The sequence below is a fragment of the Muntiacus reevesi genome, chromosome 15 (genome assembly GCF_963930625.1).
Source record: "Muntiacus reevesi chromosome 15, mMunRee1.1, whole genome shotgun sequence".
Lineage (NCBI taxonomy): Eukaryota > Metazoa > Chordata > Mammalia > Artiodactyla > Cervidae > Muntiacus > Muntiacus reevesi.
In genome coordinates, this window is record NC_089263.1 from 20,792,405 (window position 1) to 20,813,914 (window position 21,510).

The 21,510-nt window shown below is 46.8% G+C and overlaps 1 protein-coding gene across 4 annotated transcripts in view; it reads left to right on the forward strand.

Annotated features, from left to right (window-relative positions):
- ZNF592 (zinc finger protein 592) overlaps positions 1 to 21,510 on the forward strand; it is a 47,784-nt gene that overhangs the window by 11,327 nt on the left and 14,947 nt on the right. For 3 of the 4 annotated variants that reach the window (XM_065906155.1, XM_065906157.1, XM_065906158.1), the window contains exons 2-4: positions 2,794 to 2,902; positions 7,603 to 7,686; positions 14,636 to 16,898. In XM_065906155.1, the coding sequence (XP_065762227.1) occupies positions 14,655 to 16,898 (2,244 nt within the window). In that variant the 5' untranslated portion in view covers positions 2,794 to 2,902; positions 7,603 to 7,686; positions 14,636 to 14,654. The remainder of the gene's footprint in view (positions 1 to 2,793; positions 2,903 to 7,602; positions 7,687 to 14,635; positions 16,899 to 21,510) is intronic. The other variant, XM_065906159.1, reaches the window with a different exon arrangement.

Below are 21,510 nucleotides of genomic sequence, written 5' to 3' on the forward strand. Positions count from 1 at the left end.
GTATTGGAGTTTCAGCTTTTCACATCAGACCTTCCAATGAATACCCAGGACTGATCTCCTTTAGGATGGACTGGTTGGATCTCCTTGCAGTCCAAGCAAACCAAAGTCTAAATCATCTGGGAGACTTTGCCAGGCAAGCTGCTGGGGCCATCCCAGACCACAGGGTCGGCTGGAACACGGGTGTGATTTCCAGGACTCACTCAGTGCCAGCTCTGTGGCTCTCAGCCAGCCTCAGGTTCCTGGGATGCTCTTTTCTCCCGTGGAGTCAGTCTCCAGGTGGACCCAGAAGTCTGCATTATTAACAAGATTTCAGGGTGATTTTTGAGGCCAGAGGTCCCTGGAGTATACTTTGGTCTAAAGACCGTGCGTGGTTCACAACCCCGGACACTATCAGTCCTTTGCATTGTTTTCTAAAAAATGCTTGGCCCCACTCTTAAAGAGTCTGATTTAGTTGGTCTGAGGTGGGGTTAGGTATTAACAGTGCTCCCCGGGTGTTTCTCATGTGCTTCCAGGACCAGAATCACTGGTCTAAGGGTTAATAAGCTTAATGCTGGGTGTTGGATGGGAAGATTTGGATGGTAACTGTGAGTTGGAGACTTCAGGTGCTCTGGGAAGCTTAGGCAGGGCCAGTGGCCTTGCTAGGAATAATAGGAATCTTTCACAGTAATAAAACTCTTTTCAGTTTATGTCCTTTATCTCATTTGATTATCTCACCTCTCTGGGCCTTCATTTCCTTGCTTGTAGAGTTAGCAGCTTAAATTTAATGGCTTTCTAGAATCTCCTGGGCTCTGACAGTTTTAATCTTTCTGGTGTTGGAAGAACTTCTAATCTAGAACAGTGTTTGAGTACATTGTTTTCTAACCTCAGTCTTACAACACCCTGAGGTGTGTCATAATTATGGCAATGGCTGTAGTGAGTGTCTCAATACCAGTTGAAAGAAAATGTGTACCATATACAATAGCACCTTGGGAAGATGAGGCGGTTGGGTACCTCCAGTGTGAAGTCAGACCTCTTGGTTCAGAGTCCCTGGGTGGAAGGGCACTCTGGTCCTTGGAGGCACCTGGGAGCCTGAGCTTGAGTCTTGATTTCTGCCACTCAACTGAGAGTTCCCTGTGAAGTAGCAGTAGTGTTTTATAAATGGTGAAGCTCCTATAAATCTACGTGTGTGTCGGATGTGGGGTGACCCGAGAGAACCAGCCAGCCTGGGTCATTGGAGCCTAATGCTCAGGTTTGCCACCTCTGTGTGCAGCCAGGCTGTTACTAGGCAGCAGAGATGGTCTGAATAACCCAGAAGACTCCAGTGTTGGCAGGAACTGAGGGTACCCTGGGATAAAGAATCAGTCACTCTCATTGGAGTACCTTGGAACTAACTCATTTTGGGCATCAGATCTAAGACATCACCTACCCCATCCCCTGGCCTTGGACTTTATCCTCATGTGGAAGCATGGTTTCTACTTGTTTATATTTTGAAAACATAAGATCCAAATAAGAAAAGAAAAATCAAGTTTTCTGTGTTTCCCTTCTGTTGAATTGGAATAATGAGTTTCCTTCCATTCCCTTATAAATTTTTCTACTAATAGTGTCTGTATCTCTATTTAGAATCCAATCAAATGCTAGTCTATCAAAGTTGACAAAAATGAAGCCAAACGAGGGAATGCAGAATTAGAGTGAGAGTGAGGAGAATTAGAATTGAGACTTTTTGTTCTGTCACTTGTGTGTGCATGCACCTGAGGGTTTCTCCACATGGGCCTGTTACATTGGAATCTTGGGGGGCTATGGCCATTTCCAAGGTTCCCGAGTCGGTTCCATTGTTCAGGTATAGTTGAGGACCACTTGGCTAAAACAAAGAAGGGTCTACCAGCTTTTCCCACATCTTCCCTCTTGTCCTCACCCCCTGCTTGGTGCTTGTTCCTTCCCTGTCTCTCCCATACTTGAGACTCTTCCCAGCCTGCCTGCCCCCAGATGCCTTGCACACTTCTTGGCCCTCTGCTTCTGTGGCCCTCCTGAGCACTGGAGGGTGAGCTGTGATGAGGGGTAACCAGCCTTCACATGTCCTGTCTCTGTCCCCTGCACGTGTCTCCAGGAAGCCTGATGTTTAGGGATTCAGTTGTCTGCAGGGGCACTCTGAAAAATTATGAGGTGAACCTTACTGGCCACTGAGATTGGTGGCAAAATACCTAACAAACACATGTATTTGATATGTTTAAGGCAGTGTAAGAGTTTTATGAATATTACCTCATTTAACTCCTGTAATTCCCATTTTACATATGGGAAAACTGAGACACAGAGGTGAAGAAACCTGCCCGAGGTCACATGGCCAATAAGTAGCAAGACTGGGATTTGAATCCAGGCAGTCTGGACTCTGAACCACCACACTGTGATAAGCAAAAAGGAGAGGATCTGGGACTGTTGTTACTGTTGTTGTTTGGTTGCCCAGTCATGTCTGACTCTGAGAGTCCCATGGGTTGTAGCCCTCCAGGCTCCTCTGTCCGTGGGATTTCCCAGACAAGAATATTGGAGTGGGTTGCCCTCTCCAGGGGAACCGTCCCACCCCAGGGGTCGAAGCTGCATCTCCTTTGTCTCCTGCGTTAGCAGGTGGATTCTTTATCGCTGGGCTACCTGGGAAGTCCTTCTGGGACTGGGGAAGGTTTTATCTTGGGTTACATTTGAGCATGCTTTGAACTACATTTGGAGATTTTTCTCAGGGTCTAACCTACACTTTATTATTATTATTAACTTTAATGTTTGCCCTTCAGGCCTATTAAAAGACATTTTATTTTTCTTCTTTCCTAGGTGGTGTTTGGAAACTAGACCATGTGCCTAGGTAGAAGCTGTTCTTTTCTCCACAGCTCTGCACCCCCAGCAACACCTACCACGCCCTTGTTTTGAGAGCCTCACTGAGGTATGATGTCTAGGTTCACCTGAGCTGACCTTGAAGAGCTGAAAGTCTGGACACAGTGTTTTTTTTTTTTTTTTTTTCATGTTCCTTGGTAGCTGTTATTATTTTAAAAAATTGTGGTAAAATATACATAAGAAAATTGACCATTTTAACCACTTTTAAAAGGGATCCTAGAATTTTTTGAGTGTCTTCATTATTTTTATTGAAGTATAGTTGACTTAAACCATTTTAACCATTTAAAAATGTACATTCCGTGGCATTAAGGACATCTATATAACCATCACCACCATCCATCTCTAGAACCTATCCGTCATCCCAAACTGAAGCTCTGTACCATTAGATAATGATCCCTGATACTTTCCTCCCCTTATCCCCTGATAACCACTGTTCTACTTTTTGTTTCTATGAATCTGACTACTCTAGGTACTTCTTATTAAGTGGAATCATGCCATGTTTGTCTTTTTGTATCTGGCTAATTTCATTTAGCATATTGTCTTTAAGGTTCACCCATGTTTTAGCCTGTATCATAATTTCAGTCCTTTTTATGACTGAGTAATGCTCCCTTTTATATTTAAATCACATTTGTTGACCCATTCATCCATTAATGGGTCCTTGGGTTGTTTTTTTTTTTTTTTTTTTAGTTCTACCAGTTTATTGCTACCAACCCACCTCCCTCCACCCTTGTGCACACGTGCTCAGTCATGTAACCCCATGGACTGCAACCCGCCAGGCTCCTCTGTCCATGGACTTTTCCAGGCAAGAACACTGGAGTGGGGTCCTTGGGTTATTTTGTCTTTTGTTTTTTCCCACCTTTTGGACATTGTGAATCATGTTGCTAGGGACGTAGATTTACAAATACTTCTTTGAGGCCCCTTTCAGTTCTTTTGGCTGTATGCCTAGAAGTAGAAGTTTTAGATCCACTTGTTTGTGTACTTGTAGCCACTGTGGAGAACAGCACATTCCCACCATCAATTCATAAGGACCCTAATTTCTTCACCACTTTCTCATCCACACTTGCTGTTTTCTGTTCTTGTTTTGCTTGTTTTTTGATAATAGCCATCCTAATGAGTATGACCTTGGAGGTTGGCTAGTTGCACCTGTAGAGTCCACTCTCCAAGAGTCTGGTCCCTAGTATGTTGAAATGTGCATACGCCGAGAAAGTAACATAATAAACCCCCATGTATTCCTCACAGCAGGTCTAGCGGTTATCAGTTCATGGCCAGTCTTATCTCATTATCTACATCCCTCCCACTTCCTCCTGCCCTGTGTTTGTTTTGAGGCAAATCCCAAATGTCACATCATTTTATTTGTGAACATTTTACAGATAATATCTTTAAAAGATAAGCACTTTTAATATTCCATTTTGTCTGACGGTGGAAGGGCACACAGAGATGTCCTCTTGAGCACATTATTCCCTGTCATTCCCGTGGCTCACCAGAGACATATGTAGTGGGCACACCTGTGGACACCTGGATGTCAAGTCCATTGCCATGCCAGGCTGTTGCTGAAAAGCTGCCTTGGCTGGGGCCCTGTGTCCCTGCAGGAGGCTAGCTGCCTGGGATCTGAGCAGCCATGTGGAAGAGTCCACCCAGATCTCTTTTAGGAGAAGGAGAGAAGAGAGTGGAGGAAGAGGGTAATGAAGAAAGTGTGAGGGAGAGAGGGGGAAGAGAGAAGGGGACAGAGGGATGGAGAGGGGACATGGGGGAGGGAGAGAGGAGGGGAAGAGAGAAGAGGATGGAGGGATGGAGGAGGGAGAGAGGAGGGGAAGAGAGAAGGGGACAGAGAGGGGCGTGAAGGAAGGAGAGGGGGAAGACAGAAGGGGGCAGAGGGTTGGAGAGGGGTGTGGAGGAGGGAGAGAAGAGGGGAGGAGAGGAGGGGACGGAAGGATGGAGGGAGCGTGGAGGAGGGAGAGAGGAGGGGATGGAGGGATGGGGGGCGTGGAGGAGGGAGTCGGGGATGGGAGAGGGAGAGGAAGCAGAAGAGTATATGTTTGTGTGTAGAGCTGTGAGGACAAGAAATGGGGAGTGAGAGCAGAGCAGTTGGGAGAGGCGGCCTTGATCAGGCCTTTGACTCTCCGACTCCTGAACTCTGTAGTGAGCTAGGGAGCTGCAGAGACACCCCAAGACTAACAGCACATTTGCCCCTCACCCCAATCCCTAAATCTGGGAACTCTATTTGCCCATGGTGGATGAGATTGGTGACACACGCAGAGCTGCCGTGGGTACCAGAGGAGACCTTTTGTTCCGGGAGTGAGTGCTCGATTCCCAGTAGGTCTGAGGCTTCTCGTCCAAGTTTGGGCGTCTGTGCTATCAAGAGATGATGCTTTTACAAAGTTCAGTGAGTGGGGACTCCTCAGGATGGCGTGTGGACAGCAGGAGCCCTGTCTTCCTTTTTACTCAGTCCCTGGGTCCTGTTCCCTTTTAACAAAGTGGCTTCTCATAGTACTTGCTCCTGCTGGGATCTGTTTCAAGTAATAAAAGGAAAGGGGGTACTGGTTACAACGTATCTGTTTTTATCTTGGTTCTTACTTCTGCTTCAACTTTGTTGCCTACACCTAGTTTCCACTTGTATCATTGCTGGCAGTTGTACAGTCCTTTAAAACCTTGCTTCCTTTCAGTTCTATCCTCCTTTCTTTCTGTCTTTTCTAACAATCTGACAGCTTTATGGAGATGTAATTCACATCACATACAATTCCCCCATGTAAAGTGCATGAATTCAGTGATTTTTGGTGTAGTCACAGAGTTGTATCCTGTTTTCTTAATATTCCAGACCATCCCATGTCCTCATCATCTCAGAGCTAGTCTTCCCCCTCTGCTGGCATCACACTGATCCCATCCTCAAGACAGATGACCTTATTGTGGGGACAGTGGCCAGTAGGCACTTTCCACCAATAAAATATTTAACTTAAACAGTCCCACAGAGGCCTCCAATTCATAGACAAGTACTGCTTCAGACAGACCCTTCCCACTGGCAAGGCTCCATCACCACTCAGTTTCTCTCTCCTTATAATAGATTTTTAAAACCTAAACACAAATAACAAAGCAAATTTGCCAGCTGCTTGACTGGTAATAAATCTGCTTAGGAATCTGTACTATCCTTGAACAATCTTAGTTCTGGACAGATAAGCCTGTTGCATTGTTCCCCCTTTCTAACCGGGGTTACCGTTTAGCAAACAGAGTAGAGCCTGTAAATGGACAACAGAGAAGTGAGCAATTATGTAATGTCAGATAGTCTAAAGGCCATGAGGAAAAACAAACCAGACTGAAGGGACAGAAATTGATGGTGAGGGTGGAGATTGGTAGCTTATGCATAGTGGTCACTGAAGGCTCCTCACAAAGTGATGTTTGAATAAAGACCTGAAGGAAGGGAGAGAAGAGTGAGCCCACAGAAATCTGAGGGGAGGAACATCCCAAGCAGAGGAATAGTAAATGCAGAGACTCAGAGCAGGAGTTTGCCTTGCATGGTTGAGGAACTGTTAGATCATCCTGGGCATGTAGGCTAGGATGAAGACTGGACTTTACTCTGCATGAAATGGGACGATGTGGAAGGGTTTTGAGGAGAGGAGGAACATGATCCGGTGGGTGTTTTAAAAGCAGCACTCTGGCTACTGTGTTGAAAATGAGTAGTAGAGGCAAGGGGGCTTCCCTGGTGGCTCTTTGGTAAAGAATCCACCTGCCTTTGCAGAGGACATGGGTTCGATCCCTGGGCTGGGAAGATCCCCTGGAGAAGGGCATGGCAATCCACTCCAGTATTCTTGCCTGGAGAATCCCATGGATAGAGGAGCCTGGCAGGCTGCAGTCCATGGGGTTGCAAAGAGTTGGATACGACTTATGACTGAACAACAACAACAGTAGAGTCAAGGAAACCAGGCAGGCAGGCTTTTGTGGGAATCCAGGAAAGAGGAGAAGATGATTGGAGGTGCTGAGAAATGGTTGGATTTTTGAAGGTAGAGTTGATGGAATTTGCTTATGGATTTAGATGAAGGTTATGAGGGGAAAGAGAGGATTTGAGGATGCAGAGGTTTGGCCTAAGCATCTGGAAGGCTTGAGTTGGCATTTACTGAGTGAGAAAGAAGGTAGGAGGAAATCAAGAGTTAGATTTTGACCACATTAGTTTGGAGATGCCTCTCCAGGTAGAAAGCTAAGTCTAGAATTGAGAGATACCAATTAACTAATGATGTGAGTGCCTCCTGAGGGGCTTATGAAGAAGCAGAAGGTTCTGAAGTAGCTGAAATAAAGGTAGGCAGTGATGCCATAAGTGAAACAGACAGGAGCACGAGGGAGTGTGGGGTGCTTCTGACAGGGACAGTCAGAGAAAGTCCGCCTCCTTCCCTTGCCTAGGAGGCCCGTGTCTCCTTCCTTGGTGAGCATTTGGGGGCGCCCACAGGTGTGTGGCTGCGGGGTGTTTTCAGTGGGTTGTAGCAGGGAAGGCGCTCAACAACACGGTCTGGGCCTTCCCTTCGTGTCCTCGGTGCCCGCAGAAGTCTTGGCATTGCATCATTATGAGATGGGTGAACCTGTTCTTTCTGAGCCTCAGTTCTTCGTGAATAAAACGAACAGGTTATACTAGCTCAGAGCCCTGGAATCAACTGGGAAGCTTTAAAAACCAATGCAGGGATCTGTCCCAGGCCCAATGAATCAGAGTTGCCACAGTGGAACCTGGGATTCTCTTGTGAAGTCACTCCCTATGTTATTCTTTTGCAGCGGGTCCATCAGCGGTCTGCAGACAGGTATTCCGAAGTCCCTGGACCAGGTCATTCCTGAGGTCCACTTCAGCTCTAACATCCTGTGAGTCTTGTCAGAATGTTTGCACTGCAGTTCTCTTCCTGGGAAATGTAATTTTTGGTTGGGGGTGGAAGGGCCTAGAGAGGGAGAAAGGTAGGGACACCTTGGGCAGGGCAGGCAGGGACAGGTGTGTCGGCCAGGGTTAGAAGGGCCTCAGGAAAAGGTTCTGGGAGGGGTGGGGCCAGTGACAGCGCACATGCCACTGGGTGCCAGGTGCATCAGGTCCCAGCCGTGGAGGTAGGGGACATGATCCCAGCCCCCCAGGCAGCGCTGCCGCAGAGCGAGAGAAGGGCAGACTCTTTGGAAAAGGCATCCAGGAGGAGGGGCCCTGCAGCACGAGCTCTGGGATGAGGGTGGTTTTGGGTCAGGTTTATGCTGGGATCCAGTGAGGGGGACAGCTTGAGCTCTGACCCACAGGCACAAGAAAGTTCGAAAGAAGCACTAGTAACTGAAAGGTACCTTGGGCAGTGGCTGGAGAGGTGGACACAGATCAGATGGGAATGGATTCTGCCTGCTGGGGAAGATTTTGAGCTCTGTTCTGAAGATGATGGGATTTTGAGATGGGATCAGATAAGCATTTTATAGCAATCATCCTGGCAAAGACCAGACAGAGACAAATGAAACACTTTCTCATTTTTGCGTGGGTCCATTGGGGCACTGTTTTCTTGTATACAGCTGAGACTCTCTCTGGCTGTTGAAATGAAATGCCTCATGAAATGAAGCACTGGCCACTGACCGACTCAGAATGTCCATGACTTGGGGTCACTTAGATCTGTAAGGAGGCCTCAGGTGTGTATTGAGGAGGGCAATAGTATATGTGTGGTAGAGAGTCTGCCTGTCTTCTTTAGGATTCAATTTTTACATAGAAATCCGATAGTTTTAATTTGTAGCCTTGCCTGTTCAGTTTCTCAGAGGTCCTTCAAGTTAGTTTAATTTTACATATTAAGCCAAGACTTGCCCAAGATCCTCACACAGTTAATTGGTGAAGGGTAGTAGTTCTTCCTGTTTCCTTTGATCCAGCTAAAGTTTCACTGAGCTCCCATCTCTAGACCCATAGCAGCAATGTCTTTTTCTGATGTTTCTGAACATCCAGACTGATGTTGCTGCAGGTCATGGAAGTAGCAGCTTGCTCGCTCATTCTCATTCTCTCTTTTGCCCAGCTTCCATCTTGGTTCAGAAGTTCTTCCACCTGGGAACCAACTCAAGTGCTTTCTTAGTATCTACTAAGTAATCTTTCTCTTCCTCTGTGCTTTCATACAGATTGAGTTATTTTTTTGCTCTCTTATCCCCTGGGATGCTCCTTATAAATTAAAAAGGTGAGGGTAACTTCTATTTATTCACTTTTATTTTTTTTTATTTTTATTTTTTTTTATACAAAAGGATTTATTAAAAAACCAGTAGGACACTACTACATCATGACACTTTATTTATTTATTCACTTTATTTATTCACTTTTAAACCTTTAACTGTTAATAGCAATAATTGACATAGATGATGTCAATATTGACACCACATTTGATCATGTAGGGGAGCAGTGTAAAGAGGTCACCTGCAGATTGTGAAACGCACATATCTTCATCCTTCCCTGTAGTCTTCATCCAGCAGGCAGTGGCAGATGCAAAGAAACTTGTCTTTTTGGTCTCACGGCCCAGTGTTCCCTAAGTCATGTGGTCTTTCACTTTCATTGTTCTATAAATCTGTGATATTATTTGTTGCCTTGTCTCATTAGACAGATTGTACTGAATAGAGATCAGACTTTTCTTAGATTTGGAGGGCCTCTCCCCCACTTGATGTCCTATTATTGAACTCTCATTAATCTGTTGTTTCTGAACTTAACACTGTTAAGAAAAACAGGCCACCAAGTTTTCAGTTTCTTAGAGCCATTAAGAATTTTTTCCCTAGATTTGAGTCAATGTGGATGTTACCACATATATGTATTTTTCCTTTAGCAATTTCAGTATATTTTCTGACTAAGGGATTACGTTGTTGTGGACCTATATCTTTATTTACTTCAGACTTCAAAAATTCTGCCTTCTACTCTCCAGTGTTTGAGGTTTGGTGAATAAACCTATATTTCAGTTATGCTCCCCCTTACCCCTAAACCGTCATCTTTAGAATAAAATAGAGCTCTGATTTTTAGGCTCTCATTAGAAAACTCTTCCATCTACTCAATCTCATTTCTCGGGACATTTTCCAATTCTGGTATGTCTTTCTTAAGATGTGGGGAGCCAAAACTGCACAGCACATCTTGCTGTGGACACGGAGTGGTTCTGAATAAGGGTGGGATCACGAGTTTTATTTTGTTTCCACTGTCCTTTCTGATACAGTCCAGTATTTTCTGGGCTTTCTGTGATGAGACATCCAACACGGTATCTTAAGAGAACAGTCTAAACTGATGCTTCTTTATTGAACAGTTTAGCTCAGAACCCATTATTCTAAAAGTGTAATTGGAATTGCTTTTCCCTAAGTGTTCCTTCATGTTTGCCTTCACTGAGGCTTCTTTGCCATAATTTTGCCTATTCATACAGCCTCCTGAGAACTTGTCTTTTAATTTTGCATTTTGATTTCTGGAACAGCTTTTAGGCATTTGCAATCTTGAAGGTTTCATTTTATTGCTTCAACAAATATTTATTGAGTGCCTAATGGAAAATGCAGTGGTGAACAAGAGAGATAAACCTCTTCCCTTGTGAATCTAACAGCCTAATGTATTTTCTGCTAGATTATTGGTTCCCAAAGCATATGATACCTCCTTTTCAAATTAATTTTTTCAGGGACTCTTATTCAGTAGTGGGTTTGTTTTTTGTTTTTGTTTTTTAATTTTTTTGCTAGCTAATTTTTGGCTCTGCTGGGTCTTTGTTGCTGTGCAGGTTTTCTCTAGTTGTGGTGAGTGGGGGCTGCTCTCTAGTTGCGGTGGCTCCTCTTGTTCCAGAGCACAGGCTCTAGGCTCGTGGCCTTCTGTAGTTGCCGCACATGGGCTCAGTGGTTGTGGCTCCTGGACCCTGGAGCTCAGGCTCAGCAGTGGTGGTGTACAGGCTTAGTTGCCCTGCAGCTTGTGGACTCTTCTGGACCAGGGATCAAACCCGATTCTTATCTACTGCACCACCAGGGAAGTCCCAGTAGTGGTGTTTTTAACAGCTGGTCACTGGAAGCACATTTGTGGATATGAAGTTGGGTGCCCTATGGGTTGGAAACTACCATTCTAGGCAGTTTATGAAAGCATCAAGTTCTAGTCCAGAACTGGTCAGTGGTTTAAAAAAAAATGCCGTTGTTCATGATTTCCCATAAGCAACAATCAGATAAAGACAGACATACACATAGTTTGTTGGTTTTTCTGGTGGAATTTTGGCATTAGAAATTCTGCCTACTAGTTTTGCCATAATTATATTGTCTTTATCCTTTCAAAGAATTCTACTAGGTTAATCAGGCCTGGTGAGGGCCCTTTCAAAATCAAGGTGTTCCCTTCCTCTCATCTAGTTGATGTTTACTTAACAGTTTGGCAGAATGCCCTGGGCAGCAGGTAGACCCTGTAAGAAAACCGGGAATTTATATTCACTTTATTTATTTATTTTTTTAGTTTCCAGATCTTCCCTGAATAAAAAGTCAGTCTGCCAGTTCTGAAGTTGTTCTTCACTCTCAAGGGACTTGTATGCATCATAGCATATTTCTACCATCTCACCTCGCAGGGAAATTGGCTCTCAGCCTAGGCCCCGGAGCCCCAGGGAACCTGCCTTGCCTGCTGATTGGCCGCTCTAGATCACTGGGCTAGCTCACCAGGCCTGCATCTGGCTTGTTCAGACGCTTTAGGGTGAGCCCTACTGAATGCTCTGCGGGGTGGGCCGTGGGTCCTAGGCTGGTATTTGTGGCCCTGGGGCAGGGGCCGTCACCCTGGGTCCTGAGGCCTGCCCCCAGGTAAGGCAGGCAGGCAAGGAAGACAGGCAGGCAAGGCAGGCAGGCAGGCAAGGCAGGCGGGCAGGCGGGCGGGCGGGCGGGCAGCCTTTTGTGGTCTGCTCTTTCCAACTTCGACTGCTTGCAAGTTTGCAGACATTGGTGTGTGCTGACACTTACTGTTTTGACTACAACTTTAATCTTAATTGGGCTTCTCTGGTGGCTCAGAGGTTAAAGCGCCTGCCTGCAATGCGGGAGACCTGGGTTCGATCCCTGGGTCCGGAAGATTCCTTGGAGAAGGAAATGACAACCCACTCCAGTATTCTTGCCTGGAGAATCCCATGGACAGAGGAGCCTGGTGGGCTACAGTCCATGGGGTCGCAAAGAGTCAGACATGACTGAGCGACTTCACTTTCACTTTTTCACTTTTTTAAATCTTAGTTAAGTTACTTAACCAATTTTCTAGCTGGCAGTCCCTTGCTGAGTCATGCTAGACTCAGTAATGATTTTTGGAGCCCTCTGTAAGAAATTCCTCAAATTTTTTGGCCTGCCTAATTTCTTCTTCTTTTCATATGTTAAAAATATAATGTAATACAATTACTTAAGTAATAAAATTTGAAATAAATAGTTTGAATAAATAATTTTAAAGTGTAGATAAAAAGGAAAGAAAATTTCATTTGTTGAGATATTTTTAACATTTTAGACTATTCCTCTCCCCTTTTTCATAAAAGCTATATTAAAATTTTCGGTTTGTTTTAAATAGAGACCCACTATACCATTTCTTAGCTCTGATTTTCTTAGCAAAAGATAGCTTTTGCTTTGACCTCTGACCATTCTCAGCCCACTCCTAAGGTTTCTCTGTGTGGAGAACAGGACTTCCACATAGGATCTCTGTGACTCAGAGGTAAAGCTGGTGGGCTCCTCACTAATCCTTGAACCACCCCACCAACTGCCACCACTCCTTTCCCACATGCTTTTCCCAGCCCCTTAAAAAGACCAGTCTGTTCAACCCTTCTCCCTCAACCATTTTTTCCTAGGCAGAAGAGGAGCCCCGGGGAGTTGAAGGTAAAGCAAATACCACACAGGTGTTTCCTTACATTTGGCATTGGCCTGCATAGTAGCTCACTTGGTACCAGGAACCGGTGCTGCCACCATACCCAGTGTCTTCCCCTCACTTATGGGCTCTAACACTTCGGTCCCACGAGACAATCACTTGTTATCCAGAAAATTTTTCATCTCTTTTCAGTGATTCTGCCAGCTCATATTCTGTTAAGGTAATTGGGGTTTCACTTTGTTATTATCTGCCATGATTAGACATCTTCCCAATTGGGGGGGGGGGTTCTGTTTTGTGTTCTATGAGAACTCTTAAAGAAGGCAGGTGTGTTTTGTTGGGGCTTGGTGGGGTGGGACAAGAAACCAAGCCTGCAAGCCTGTTGATCCCATGGGTTGGCAATAGATATACCTATGTTGACTGGTCCCCTGTGATTCTGTTTCTTTTTTGTTTTTTTCCTGTATGTTTTCCCTTTTTTTAATTATAAAAGGAGTCTACTACCACACACAAAAAAAGTTGTGAAAAAATAACCCACCAGTGATCGCACTACCCTGCACAAATCACTTTTTCCTTTCAGTTTTGGCTCAAATGCATGCTCAGTTTTACATTGTTATAGTTTGACAATGTTTTTGTATTTATCTTTTCTTAACACTGTAAGTGATTTTCCATGTTGCTACCTAGGTTTCATAATTGGAGTCTTTAACGACTACATAATAGTCTATTAACCATTCCTTGTCCATGGACATTTAGATTTCTTTGTGTGTCTGTGTGTGTTTCCTTTTGATGGTGTTTTAATAATACCATACACTTTTGCATATAACTTGTGGGTGAATTTTTGTTCTTAGAACAAATTTCTGGCCTTGGGGTTCCTGGGCCCAGGGATTCGCCCCTTATCTGGTTCTGCGCAGCCACTGTTCTGCTTTATGAAAGAGCTGTGTCGGTCAGCGTTCACAAAGGCTTTCAGTACCAACATGCTGTAGGAGACACTTAAGCATGTCAGGCTCTGGGATGCTACAGCAGATGCAGGATTTATGGGCTGAACCAGGGAGATGGTGGGGTTTCTCTTCCTCTTCTCAGCAGGTTTGAACCAGCCAGCTCCACATTTCAACTAAATGTGAATGCCTTAGTAATTTCTTAGTGGAAGGCCTCAGGTTTCCTCCTTTGCAATAGTTTTGTAGCTTTGCTTCTCCAAAGCATGAAGAAATCAGGTAGATTTTCTTTTCTTTGTGTATTAAAGTAAATTTGAGGGCTTTAAAACTGTTCCCTGGTCAGCCTGATAACTGTGTGCTTCTTTGAGAATCACCCAGTCCCTCAGATTTAGTGATCCACTCACCAACCAGTAATGAATTTGGGGTGAAAATTAAGGAATCAAGCAGAGACTGACTAGAGAAAAAAAAAAACTTGAGGATGATATAGTTTGCTAGAGTTTATTGATGAGATAGCTTAAATCCTGGCATTAGTAAATCATTTTGAATTTGATTGAATTCATGCAGCAAAAAACCAAGTTATACAAAGTTAATGATCAGTTACTAAGAGTAAATTTGCAGAAATTATAGCCAAGTCTCATATATGAACCAGAAGTTTTCTAAGGAATGGAGGTACTGGTGCTGAGCCAGGTTGTTGTTTTTTTCTTTTCTTAAGGACTGAGTAGTTTTTGCTTATGCTTATGATTGTGGAATGATGATATTCCCTGAGAAATTGAGGAAGTATCATGTGAATGCACCCTCTTTTCGGTTATGTAGCCAGCCAGGAGTTTTCTGGTTTGATGTTTAGAGCCCACCAGGCAAGCATGTCACGATGTACTAACTTTTCTCTCCACTCTCCCGCCCAGCATCTCCAGCATTTTGGAAACCTACTGGGGTAGAACTCGGGGGTGTGGCTTTCCACAGTGCGGGGGTTGGTGTGTAGGCGTGCTGGCTGCATGCATGTTAGTGAGTGGGTTATGTGATGAAGATGATGCTGGATTGAGCCTGGTGGGATCCGGCCATCACTGATTCTGTTCTGTTTCTGTTCTAGCCCTTGCCTGCATCCAGCCATGGGGGATATGAAGACTCCAGACTTTGACGACCTTCTGGCTGCCTTTGACATCCCAGACCCCACTAGCCTTGATGCTAAGGAGGCCATCCAGAACCCCAGTGAGGAGAATGAAAGCCCCCTCAAACCCCCAGGGTTGTGTGTGGATGAGAACGTGTCCTTGTCTCACTCAGGCTCAGCCTCAGATGTGCCGGCTGTGAGTGTCATCGTCAAGAATACCAGCCGCCAGGAGTCGTTTGAGGCAGAGAAAGACCACATCGCCCCCAGCCTCCTGCACAATGGGTTCCGGGGCTCTGACCTACCTGCAGACCCCCACAGTCTAGGCCACAACTGTGGGAAGTTTGACTCCACGTTCATGAATGGAGATAGTACCAGGGGTTTCCCCGGCAAGCTGGAGGCCTCCAAATCAGAGCCGTTACCAACTTTTAACCAGTTTAGTCCGATCTCCAGCCCAGAGCCTGAGGATGCCATCAAAGACAATGGGTTTGGGATGAAGCCCAAGCACTCTGACAGTTACTTCCCGCCCCCTCCTGGGTGTGGGTCTGTGGGGGGCCCTGTCCTGGAGGCTCTCACGAAGTTTCCAGTCCCAGAGCTGCATATGTTTGATCACTTTTGTAAGAAAGAACCCAAGCCTGAGCCCCTGCCCCTTGGCAGTCCGCACGAGCACGAGCGAGGTGGGCAGAAAGCATTGGAGGTGCACAAGGAACTAGATGCCAGTCGATTCTTCGGGGACGCCCTGGACTTCAGTAGCCATCCCGGCAACAGTATTGGAGAGCCCAAGGGGCTGGCCTCAGAGCTCGGCTCCAGCTCGGCAGTCCCCCCCAGGCAGCGCCTCAAGCCAGCTCATTCCAAGCTCTCCTCCTGTGTTGCGGCCTTGGTGGCCCTGCAGGCTAAACGAGTGGCCAATGTCGCCAAGGAGGATCAGCCCAGCCACACGAAGGATCCCTCAGGGCCCACAAAGGAGGGCTCCAAAGGCAGTCCCAAGATGCCCAAGTCACCAAAGAGTCCCCGGAGCCCCCTGGAGGCCACCCGAAAGAGCATTAAGCCCTCCGACAGCCCTCGGAGCATCTGTAGTGACAGCAGCAGCAAGGGCTCCCCCTCCGTGGCTGCCAGCTCCCCACCAGCAATCCCCAAAGTCAGGATCAAAACCATTAAGACGTCTTCAGGGGAAATCAAGCGGACAGTCACGAGGATCCTGCCAGACCCTGACGACCCCAGTAAGTCCCCTGTTGGTTCACCATTAGGAAGCGCCACCACCGAGGCCCCGAGCGAGGCACCGGAGGATGAGGCCACCACCCTGTCCGGAGTGGAGCACTTTGCTGAGGTGGGCGCACATCCTGGGAGCCCCCAGAGTGACCGGAAAGGGGAGGAGTGCATGGCGAAAGCCAGCGAGCCTTCACCTTCCTGCTGCAGCTCTGGGGCCCGGGGTCCAAAGGGGGCTGCCTCGGGCACGCAGGCGGGCAGAAAGCCACAGCAGAGCCCGGCGCCGCCAGCCTCCACCCCCGCCCCTGCCAATCTCCTACCCAAGGCCGTGCACCTGGCCAACCTGAACCTGGTCCCCCACAGTGTGGCAGCATCAGTGACAGCCAAGTCCTCCGCGCAGAGGCGGAGTCAGCCTCAGCCCACGCAGATGTCAGTGCCCCTGGTCCACCAGGTGAAGAAGGCTGCCCCGCTGGTCGTGGAGGTCTTCAACAAGGTCCTCCACAGCTCCAACCCCGTGCCCCTCTACGCGCCCAACCTCAGCCCACCTGCGGATAGCAGGATCCACGTGCCAGCCAGTGGCTACTGCTGCCTGGAGTGCGGGGACGCATTCGCCTTAGAGAAGAGCCTGAGCCAGCACTATGGCCGGCGGAGCGTCCACATCGAGGTGCTGTGCACGCTGTGCTCCCAGACGCTGCTCTTCTTCAACAAGTGCAGCCTGCTCCGGCATGCCCGCGACCACAAGAGCAAGGGGCTCGTCATGCAGTGCTCTCAGCTGCTTGTGAAGCCCATTTCTGCGGACCAGATGTTCGTGTCCACCTCCGGGAACTCCACGGCGCCAGCCGCCGCGGCGTCTCCCTCCCCCTCCCAGCCCGGCCCGGCTTCAAGCAATGCCAGCACCCCACTCCCCGCCTTGCCACTCTACCCGGACCCCGTGAGGCTCATCCGGCACAGTATCAAGTGCCTGGAGTGTCACAAGCAGATGCGTGACTACATGGCGATGGCCGCACACTTCCAGAGGACGACTGAGGAGACCGAGGGGCTGGTGAGCAGGGCCATCTCCCATCTCTGGGGCGGTTGGCAGGCCCCGGGTTCACACAGTCCCATACCTGGGGTCATTCATCTAGGGTGGTGGGGGCATTGGAAGAGCCCTGGGAGAGGAACCTGCTTTGCTGGCTAGCCACCTACCCGGATGTGTAGTGCTTGGGATTTCCTGAGAAAGCGTCCTGCCCGCAGCTGAGGGGTGGCCCTGATGGACTAAGGTGTGTATCTGTGGACGCTCCGCTCCCACTCCAGTGGCTGAGGGCCTGTTGCCCGGCTAGGGCTGGGTCTCTGGCTGCTGTCAGTGTAGCCCTTGCATGTGCCCAGAGAACTCGGGGGCAGGGGTAGGTGCGTCCCTGCCCGGCACCTCAGGCTGAACCATGTCTTCACCAGGTTGTCATGCCCACAGTGGACAGAGCTGGTTTCTGCAGAACCCCTTTGGGGAAGCCCTAGCAGGGCCAGCAGGAGGATGGATGTGGAAGGAGGGAGAGTGGACTGCCATGTGGGCCCCAGGCAAAGGCTTCGGGGCCTCCTCCTCTCATCTCTGTCCTTACCACTGAGAAAGCCTCTGCCCTTATCTCTCGTCCGATTCCTGGTTATGCTTGATGAGATCCTGATGAGTGTGTGTGTTTATGCTTGATGTTTGTGTGCACATGATGAAATCCGTGTGTGTGTGTGTGTGTGTGTGTGTGTGTGTGTGTGTCTTTAGGCACTCCATGCTGAAAGCACCCTTTGGCACCCCGTGTGTCACTCGTGTCCATATCAGCAAGGTTGTCTGCAGAAGCAGGGCTCCCAGAGGCTCTCATCTTCCTTCTCCAGGTGTCTCTCTTCGTGGCTTAGCCATGCCCACCCCCTCACCAAACTTCCTTAAGCCAGGGCCGCAGTGGACCATGCACCTGTTGGTGCCTTGATGAGCTCTGAATTTGTCTTCTGAGTGGCCCCTGTGTGCACGGAGGCTCTGTGTTGAGAGCAGGGATGCCAGTGTGAGGAAGACCACAGCTCCTTCAAGAGCTCAGGATGGCTCAGCAAGGGCAGGGCTCCCCACCCAGACCGCAGGAGTGTGGAGCAGGCTAAGACTGGGGTTAAAACACGCTGGTGACCAGTTATATAGAGTTCCTTGGAGGGACTGACTCATCATGGTTCCAGGTATAGGGAAGGTGCCTGTGCTGTGGACGTGACGTTTGAGTTGGCTCTGCAAGGGTGAGTTTGGGGGGTGGGTGGGGACAGGTATGGAAAGTGTAGAGTGGCCAGAGGAACAGGGAGTGGTTAGGAATGAGGGGGTCCAGGCTTGGGGGTCCAGGGCTAGAGGCCAGAGGTGGAGTTCAGTGGGCAGCCCCCAGGAGGGACCTGCTTGGGGCCACAAGGCTGTTGCCACTCATCTTTACCTTCTCAGTTTCAGTTTACATTTCTTCCTGATTAGTCAGGTGGCGTGTGGGCCCCCCAGGCCGTTTCCTCTGGGGCTGTACCAGCATGGTTGCCTTGGACAGGAGTGGGTCTTCAGTCCTGTGGTCAGAACCTTTGCCAGTGGAGGTCTGATGCCTGGGCCCGTGGTTGCTTTCCCCCCACTGTTAATCACCTGCTCTTTAAAATCTGAGCAGGCTGAAGTCTGGGTGTAGGATCCCAGGCTGGCATCCTTCTTGTCCTGCATCTTCTCTGTGTCATTCCCTTCTAGTGGGAGCTGCATAAGAGGGGTCCCCGAGCCCCAGGCTGGGTTCCACTCTAGGAGAGGGGCTGCAGGGCAGCCCAGAGTCTTCCCAGAGTCTGAACCCCTCCTTCTGCAGTGGCTGGAGGGGTCCTCCCTTACTTTCCAGGCCAGTTTATTGGGCAGGTGTCAAAAAGGTTCTTATTTTTAAGCTTTTGTTTAACTATAACGTTACTATCACAGCTAACCAAATTAGTAACAATTCCTTAATAGTGTCTTAATACAAGTCTGTATTCAAGTTTTCCCTTTGGGTCGAAATTGTCTTTTTACAGCTGAGCTTATTGTGAATCACAAGCCAAATGTGGACCACGTGTTGTGTTTGTTTGTTCCAGCTTTTAAATATTTCTCAATCTAGAGCAGTACCTCTTCCTACTCCACCCAACAACTACACTACCCCCCCCCCCCAATTTTTCACACCATCACTTTATTGAAGAAACTGGGTCATGTGTCCTAAGAATTTTCCAGTACTGTTCTGGGTTTAACTGATTGCTTCCTAAGGCTTTTTCAGGATAATTTTGTTTGGCTGATTGCTTCCCCAGACAATAAAATTTGTTGTTCTATACCCAACATTTTATCTATAGACTAGAAGTGACGACTTGATTCAGATTCAGTCTTAAGGAGTGGGAATACTGTGTTCTTCATAATTCGTTACTTCAGGGAGGCTCAGGGTTCTTGACTGTCTCAGTTTTAATGATGCTAAACTTCATCAGTGAGTTTAGGCTAGTGATGTTCTGATCCTTTTCTTAGAAAGTTCCCTATCTTTTTACCATTAATAATTGCTGCTTGAGTCTGATTTTATTGGTAGTTGTGCGAGGGTGTGGTAAATTTTATTCTCATTTATCAGCTGGAATTCCATGTAAAATATTTTCCTCTCTTCCTTTGAGGGCTGTTAGGTTACCCTGAAATGTAGTTTATGTTGGAAAATTGGATAAATTTGTTTCCCTCAGTTAATAATTTTCACAGTAGTGAATGAATGCCCCAGCAATCCTAAATGGTGTTTTAAGAGTCCCTCCTCTAATAGTTTTAAAAGTTGTGATAAAATACACATAACTTAAAGTTTTAAGTGTACAGTTTAGTGGAGTTAAGAAGGTTCACATTGTTGTGCAGTCAATTTCCAGAACTCTTCATTTTGCAAAACTGAAACTCTAAACCCATTAAATACAAATCCCTATTCTCCCCACTCCGTCCCCCTGGTAACCACCATGCTACCTCCTATTTCTATGAATTTGACTAGAATGAGCAAATTTCTAGAAAATGGAATCATACAGTGTTTGTCTTTTTCTGAAGGACTCATTTAATTTAGTATAATATCTTTAAGATTCATACATGTTCCAGCATTTGACAAATTTCCTTTTTTTTGGAGACCGAATAATATTCTGTTGTTGTATACCACCTTTTGTTTATCCACTCATTCATTAATGGGCACTGTGTTGCCTCTAGTTGTAAAATGAATAATGCCGCTGTGAGCATGGTATGTGCACATGTGCTAAGTCAATTCAGTCGTGTCTGACTCTTTATGACGCTAGGGAATGTAGCCCGCCAGGCTCCTCTGTCCATGAGGTTCTCCAGGCAAAAATACTGGAGTGGATTGCCATGCCCTCCTCCAGGGGATCTTCCTGACCCAGGGACTGAACCCGCATCTTTCAGGTCTCCTGCATTGATAGGCAGTTTCTTTACCACTAGTGCACCTGGGAAGACCAAACATGGTATCCAAATATCTTTTCAGTTCTTTTTTTGTGTGATCAAATATTTCATTTTATTGAATTATTGTTGCTGTACAAAAACGTTATACTCTATTTATAGTTACTGTAAAATATTGGCTATATTCCCTGTACTGTATAATATCAATTCCTTTCAGTATATATCCAGAAGTGGAATTGCTGGATCATATGGTAATTCTATTTAAAATTTTTCAGGGAACCCCCATACTGTTTTTTCCTACAGGAACTGTACTATTTTATTTTCCCACCAATAGTGCATCTGTTTGTTTGGTTTTTTTTTCATCATAGCCACCCTAATCGGTATGAGATGACCTCCTCTATTATTTAGTGTTAGTGTTATAATAAGCTCACTGGTTTCTATATATTTATTATGTTTATATGTTCAATCATTCTTGGTTTTTCTTTTCCATTATGGTTTGTTACAGGATATTGAATATAATTCCCTGTGGTATACAGTAGGACCTTGTTGTTTATCCTTTCTCTGTATTTAATAGTTTGCCTCTGCTAATCTCAAGCTCCCAGTGCATCCCTCCCTCAGCCCTTCTCCCCTTTGGCAACCACAAACCTATTCTCTGTGTCTGTGAGTCTGTTTCTGTTTTGTAAATAAAGTTCAATTGTATCATATTTTAGATTCCACATATAAATGATACCATACGGTATTTGTCTCTTTCTGACTTACTTCATTTAGTATGGTAACCTCTAGGCCCATCCATATTGCTGCGAATGGCTTTGTCTCATTTTCTTTGGCCGAGTAGTATCTCTGCCTGTGTGCGTGTGCGTATGTGTGTCTGTGTCTGTGTGTGTGTGCCTGTGCGTGTGTGTGCCTATGCGTGTGTGCATGTGTGTGTATGCGTGTGTGTGCACACACATGCCCCGCCTCCTTTGCCCCATGCTTCTCCCACCCCGCTCGTCTGCCTGGGGACAATCAGGTCGCTTCCATGACTTTGCTGTTGTAAATAGTGCTGCTGTGAGCATCGGGGTGTGTGTGTCTTTTTTAATTATAAGTTTTTTCCTGATATATGCCCAGGAGTGGTAATTGCTGGATCTAATGGTAACTCTATTTTGAACTTTTTGAGGAACCTCCATACTGTTTTTCATAGTGGCTGCACCGATTTACATTCCCACCAACAGTATAGGAGAGTGCCTTTTTTTCCACATCCTCTCCAACACTTACTATTTGTAGACTTTTTAAT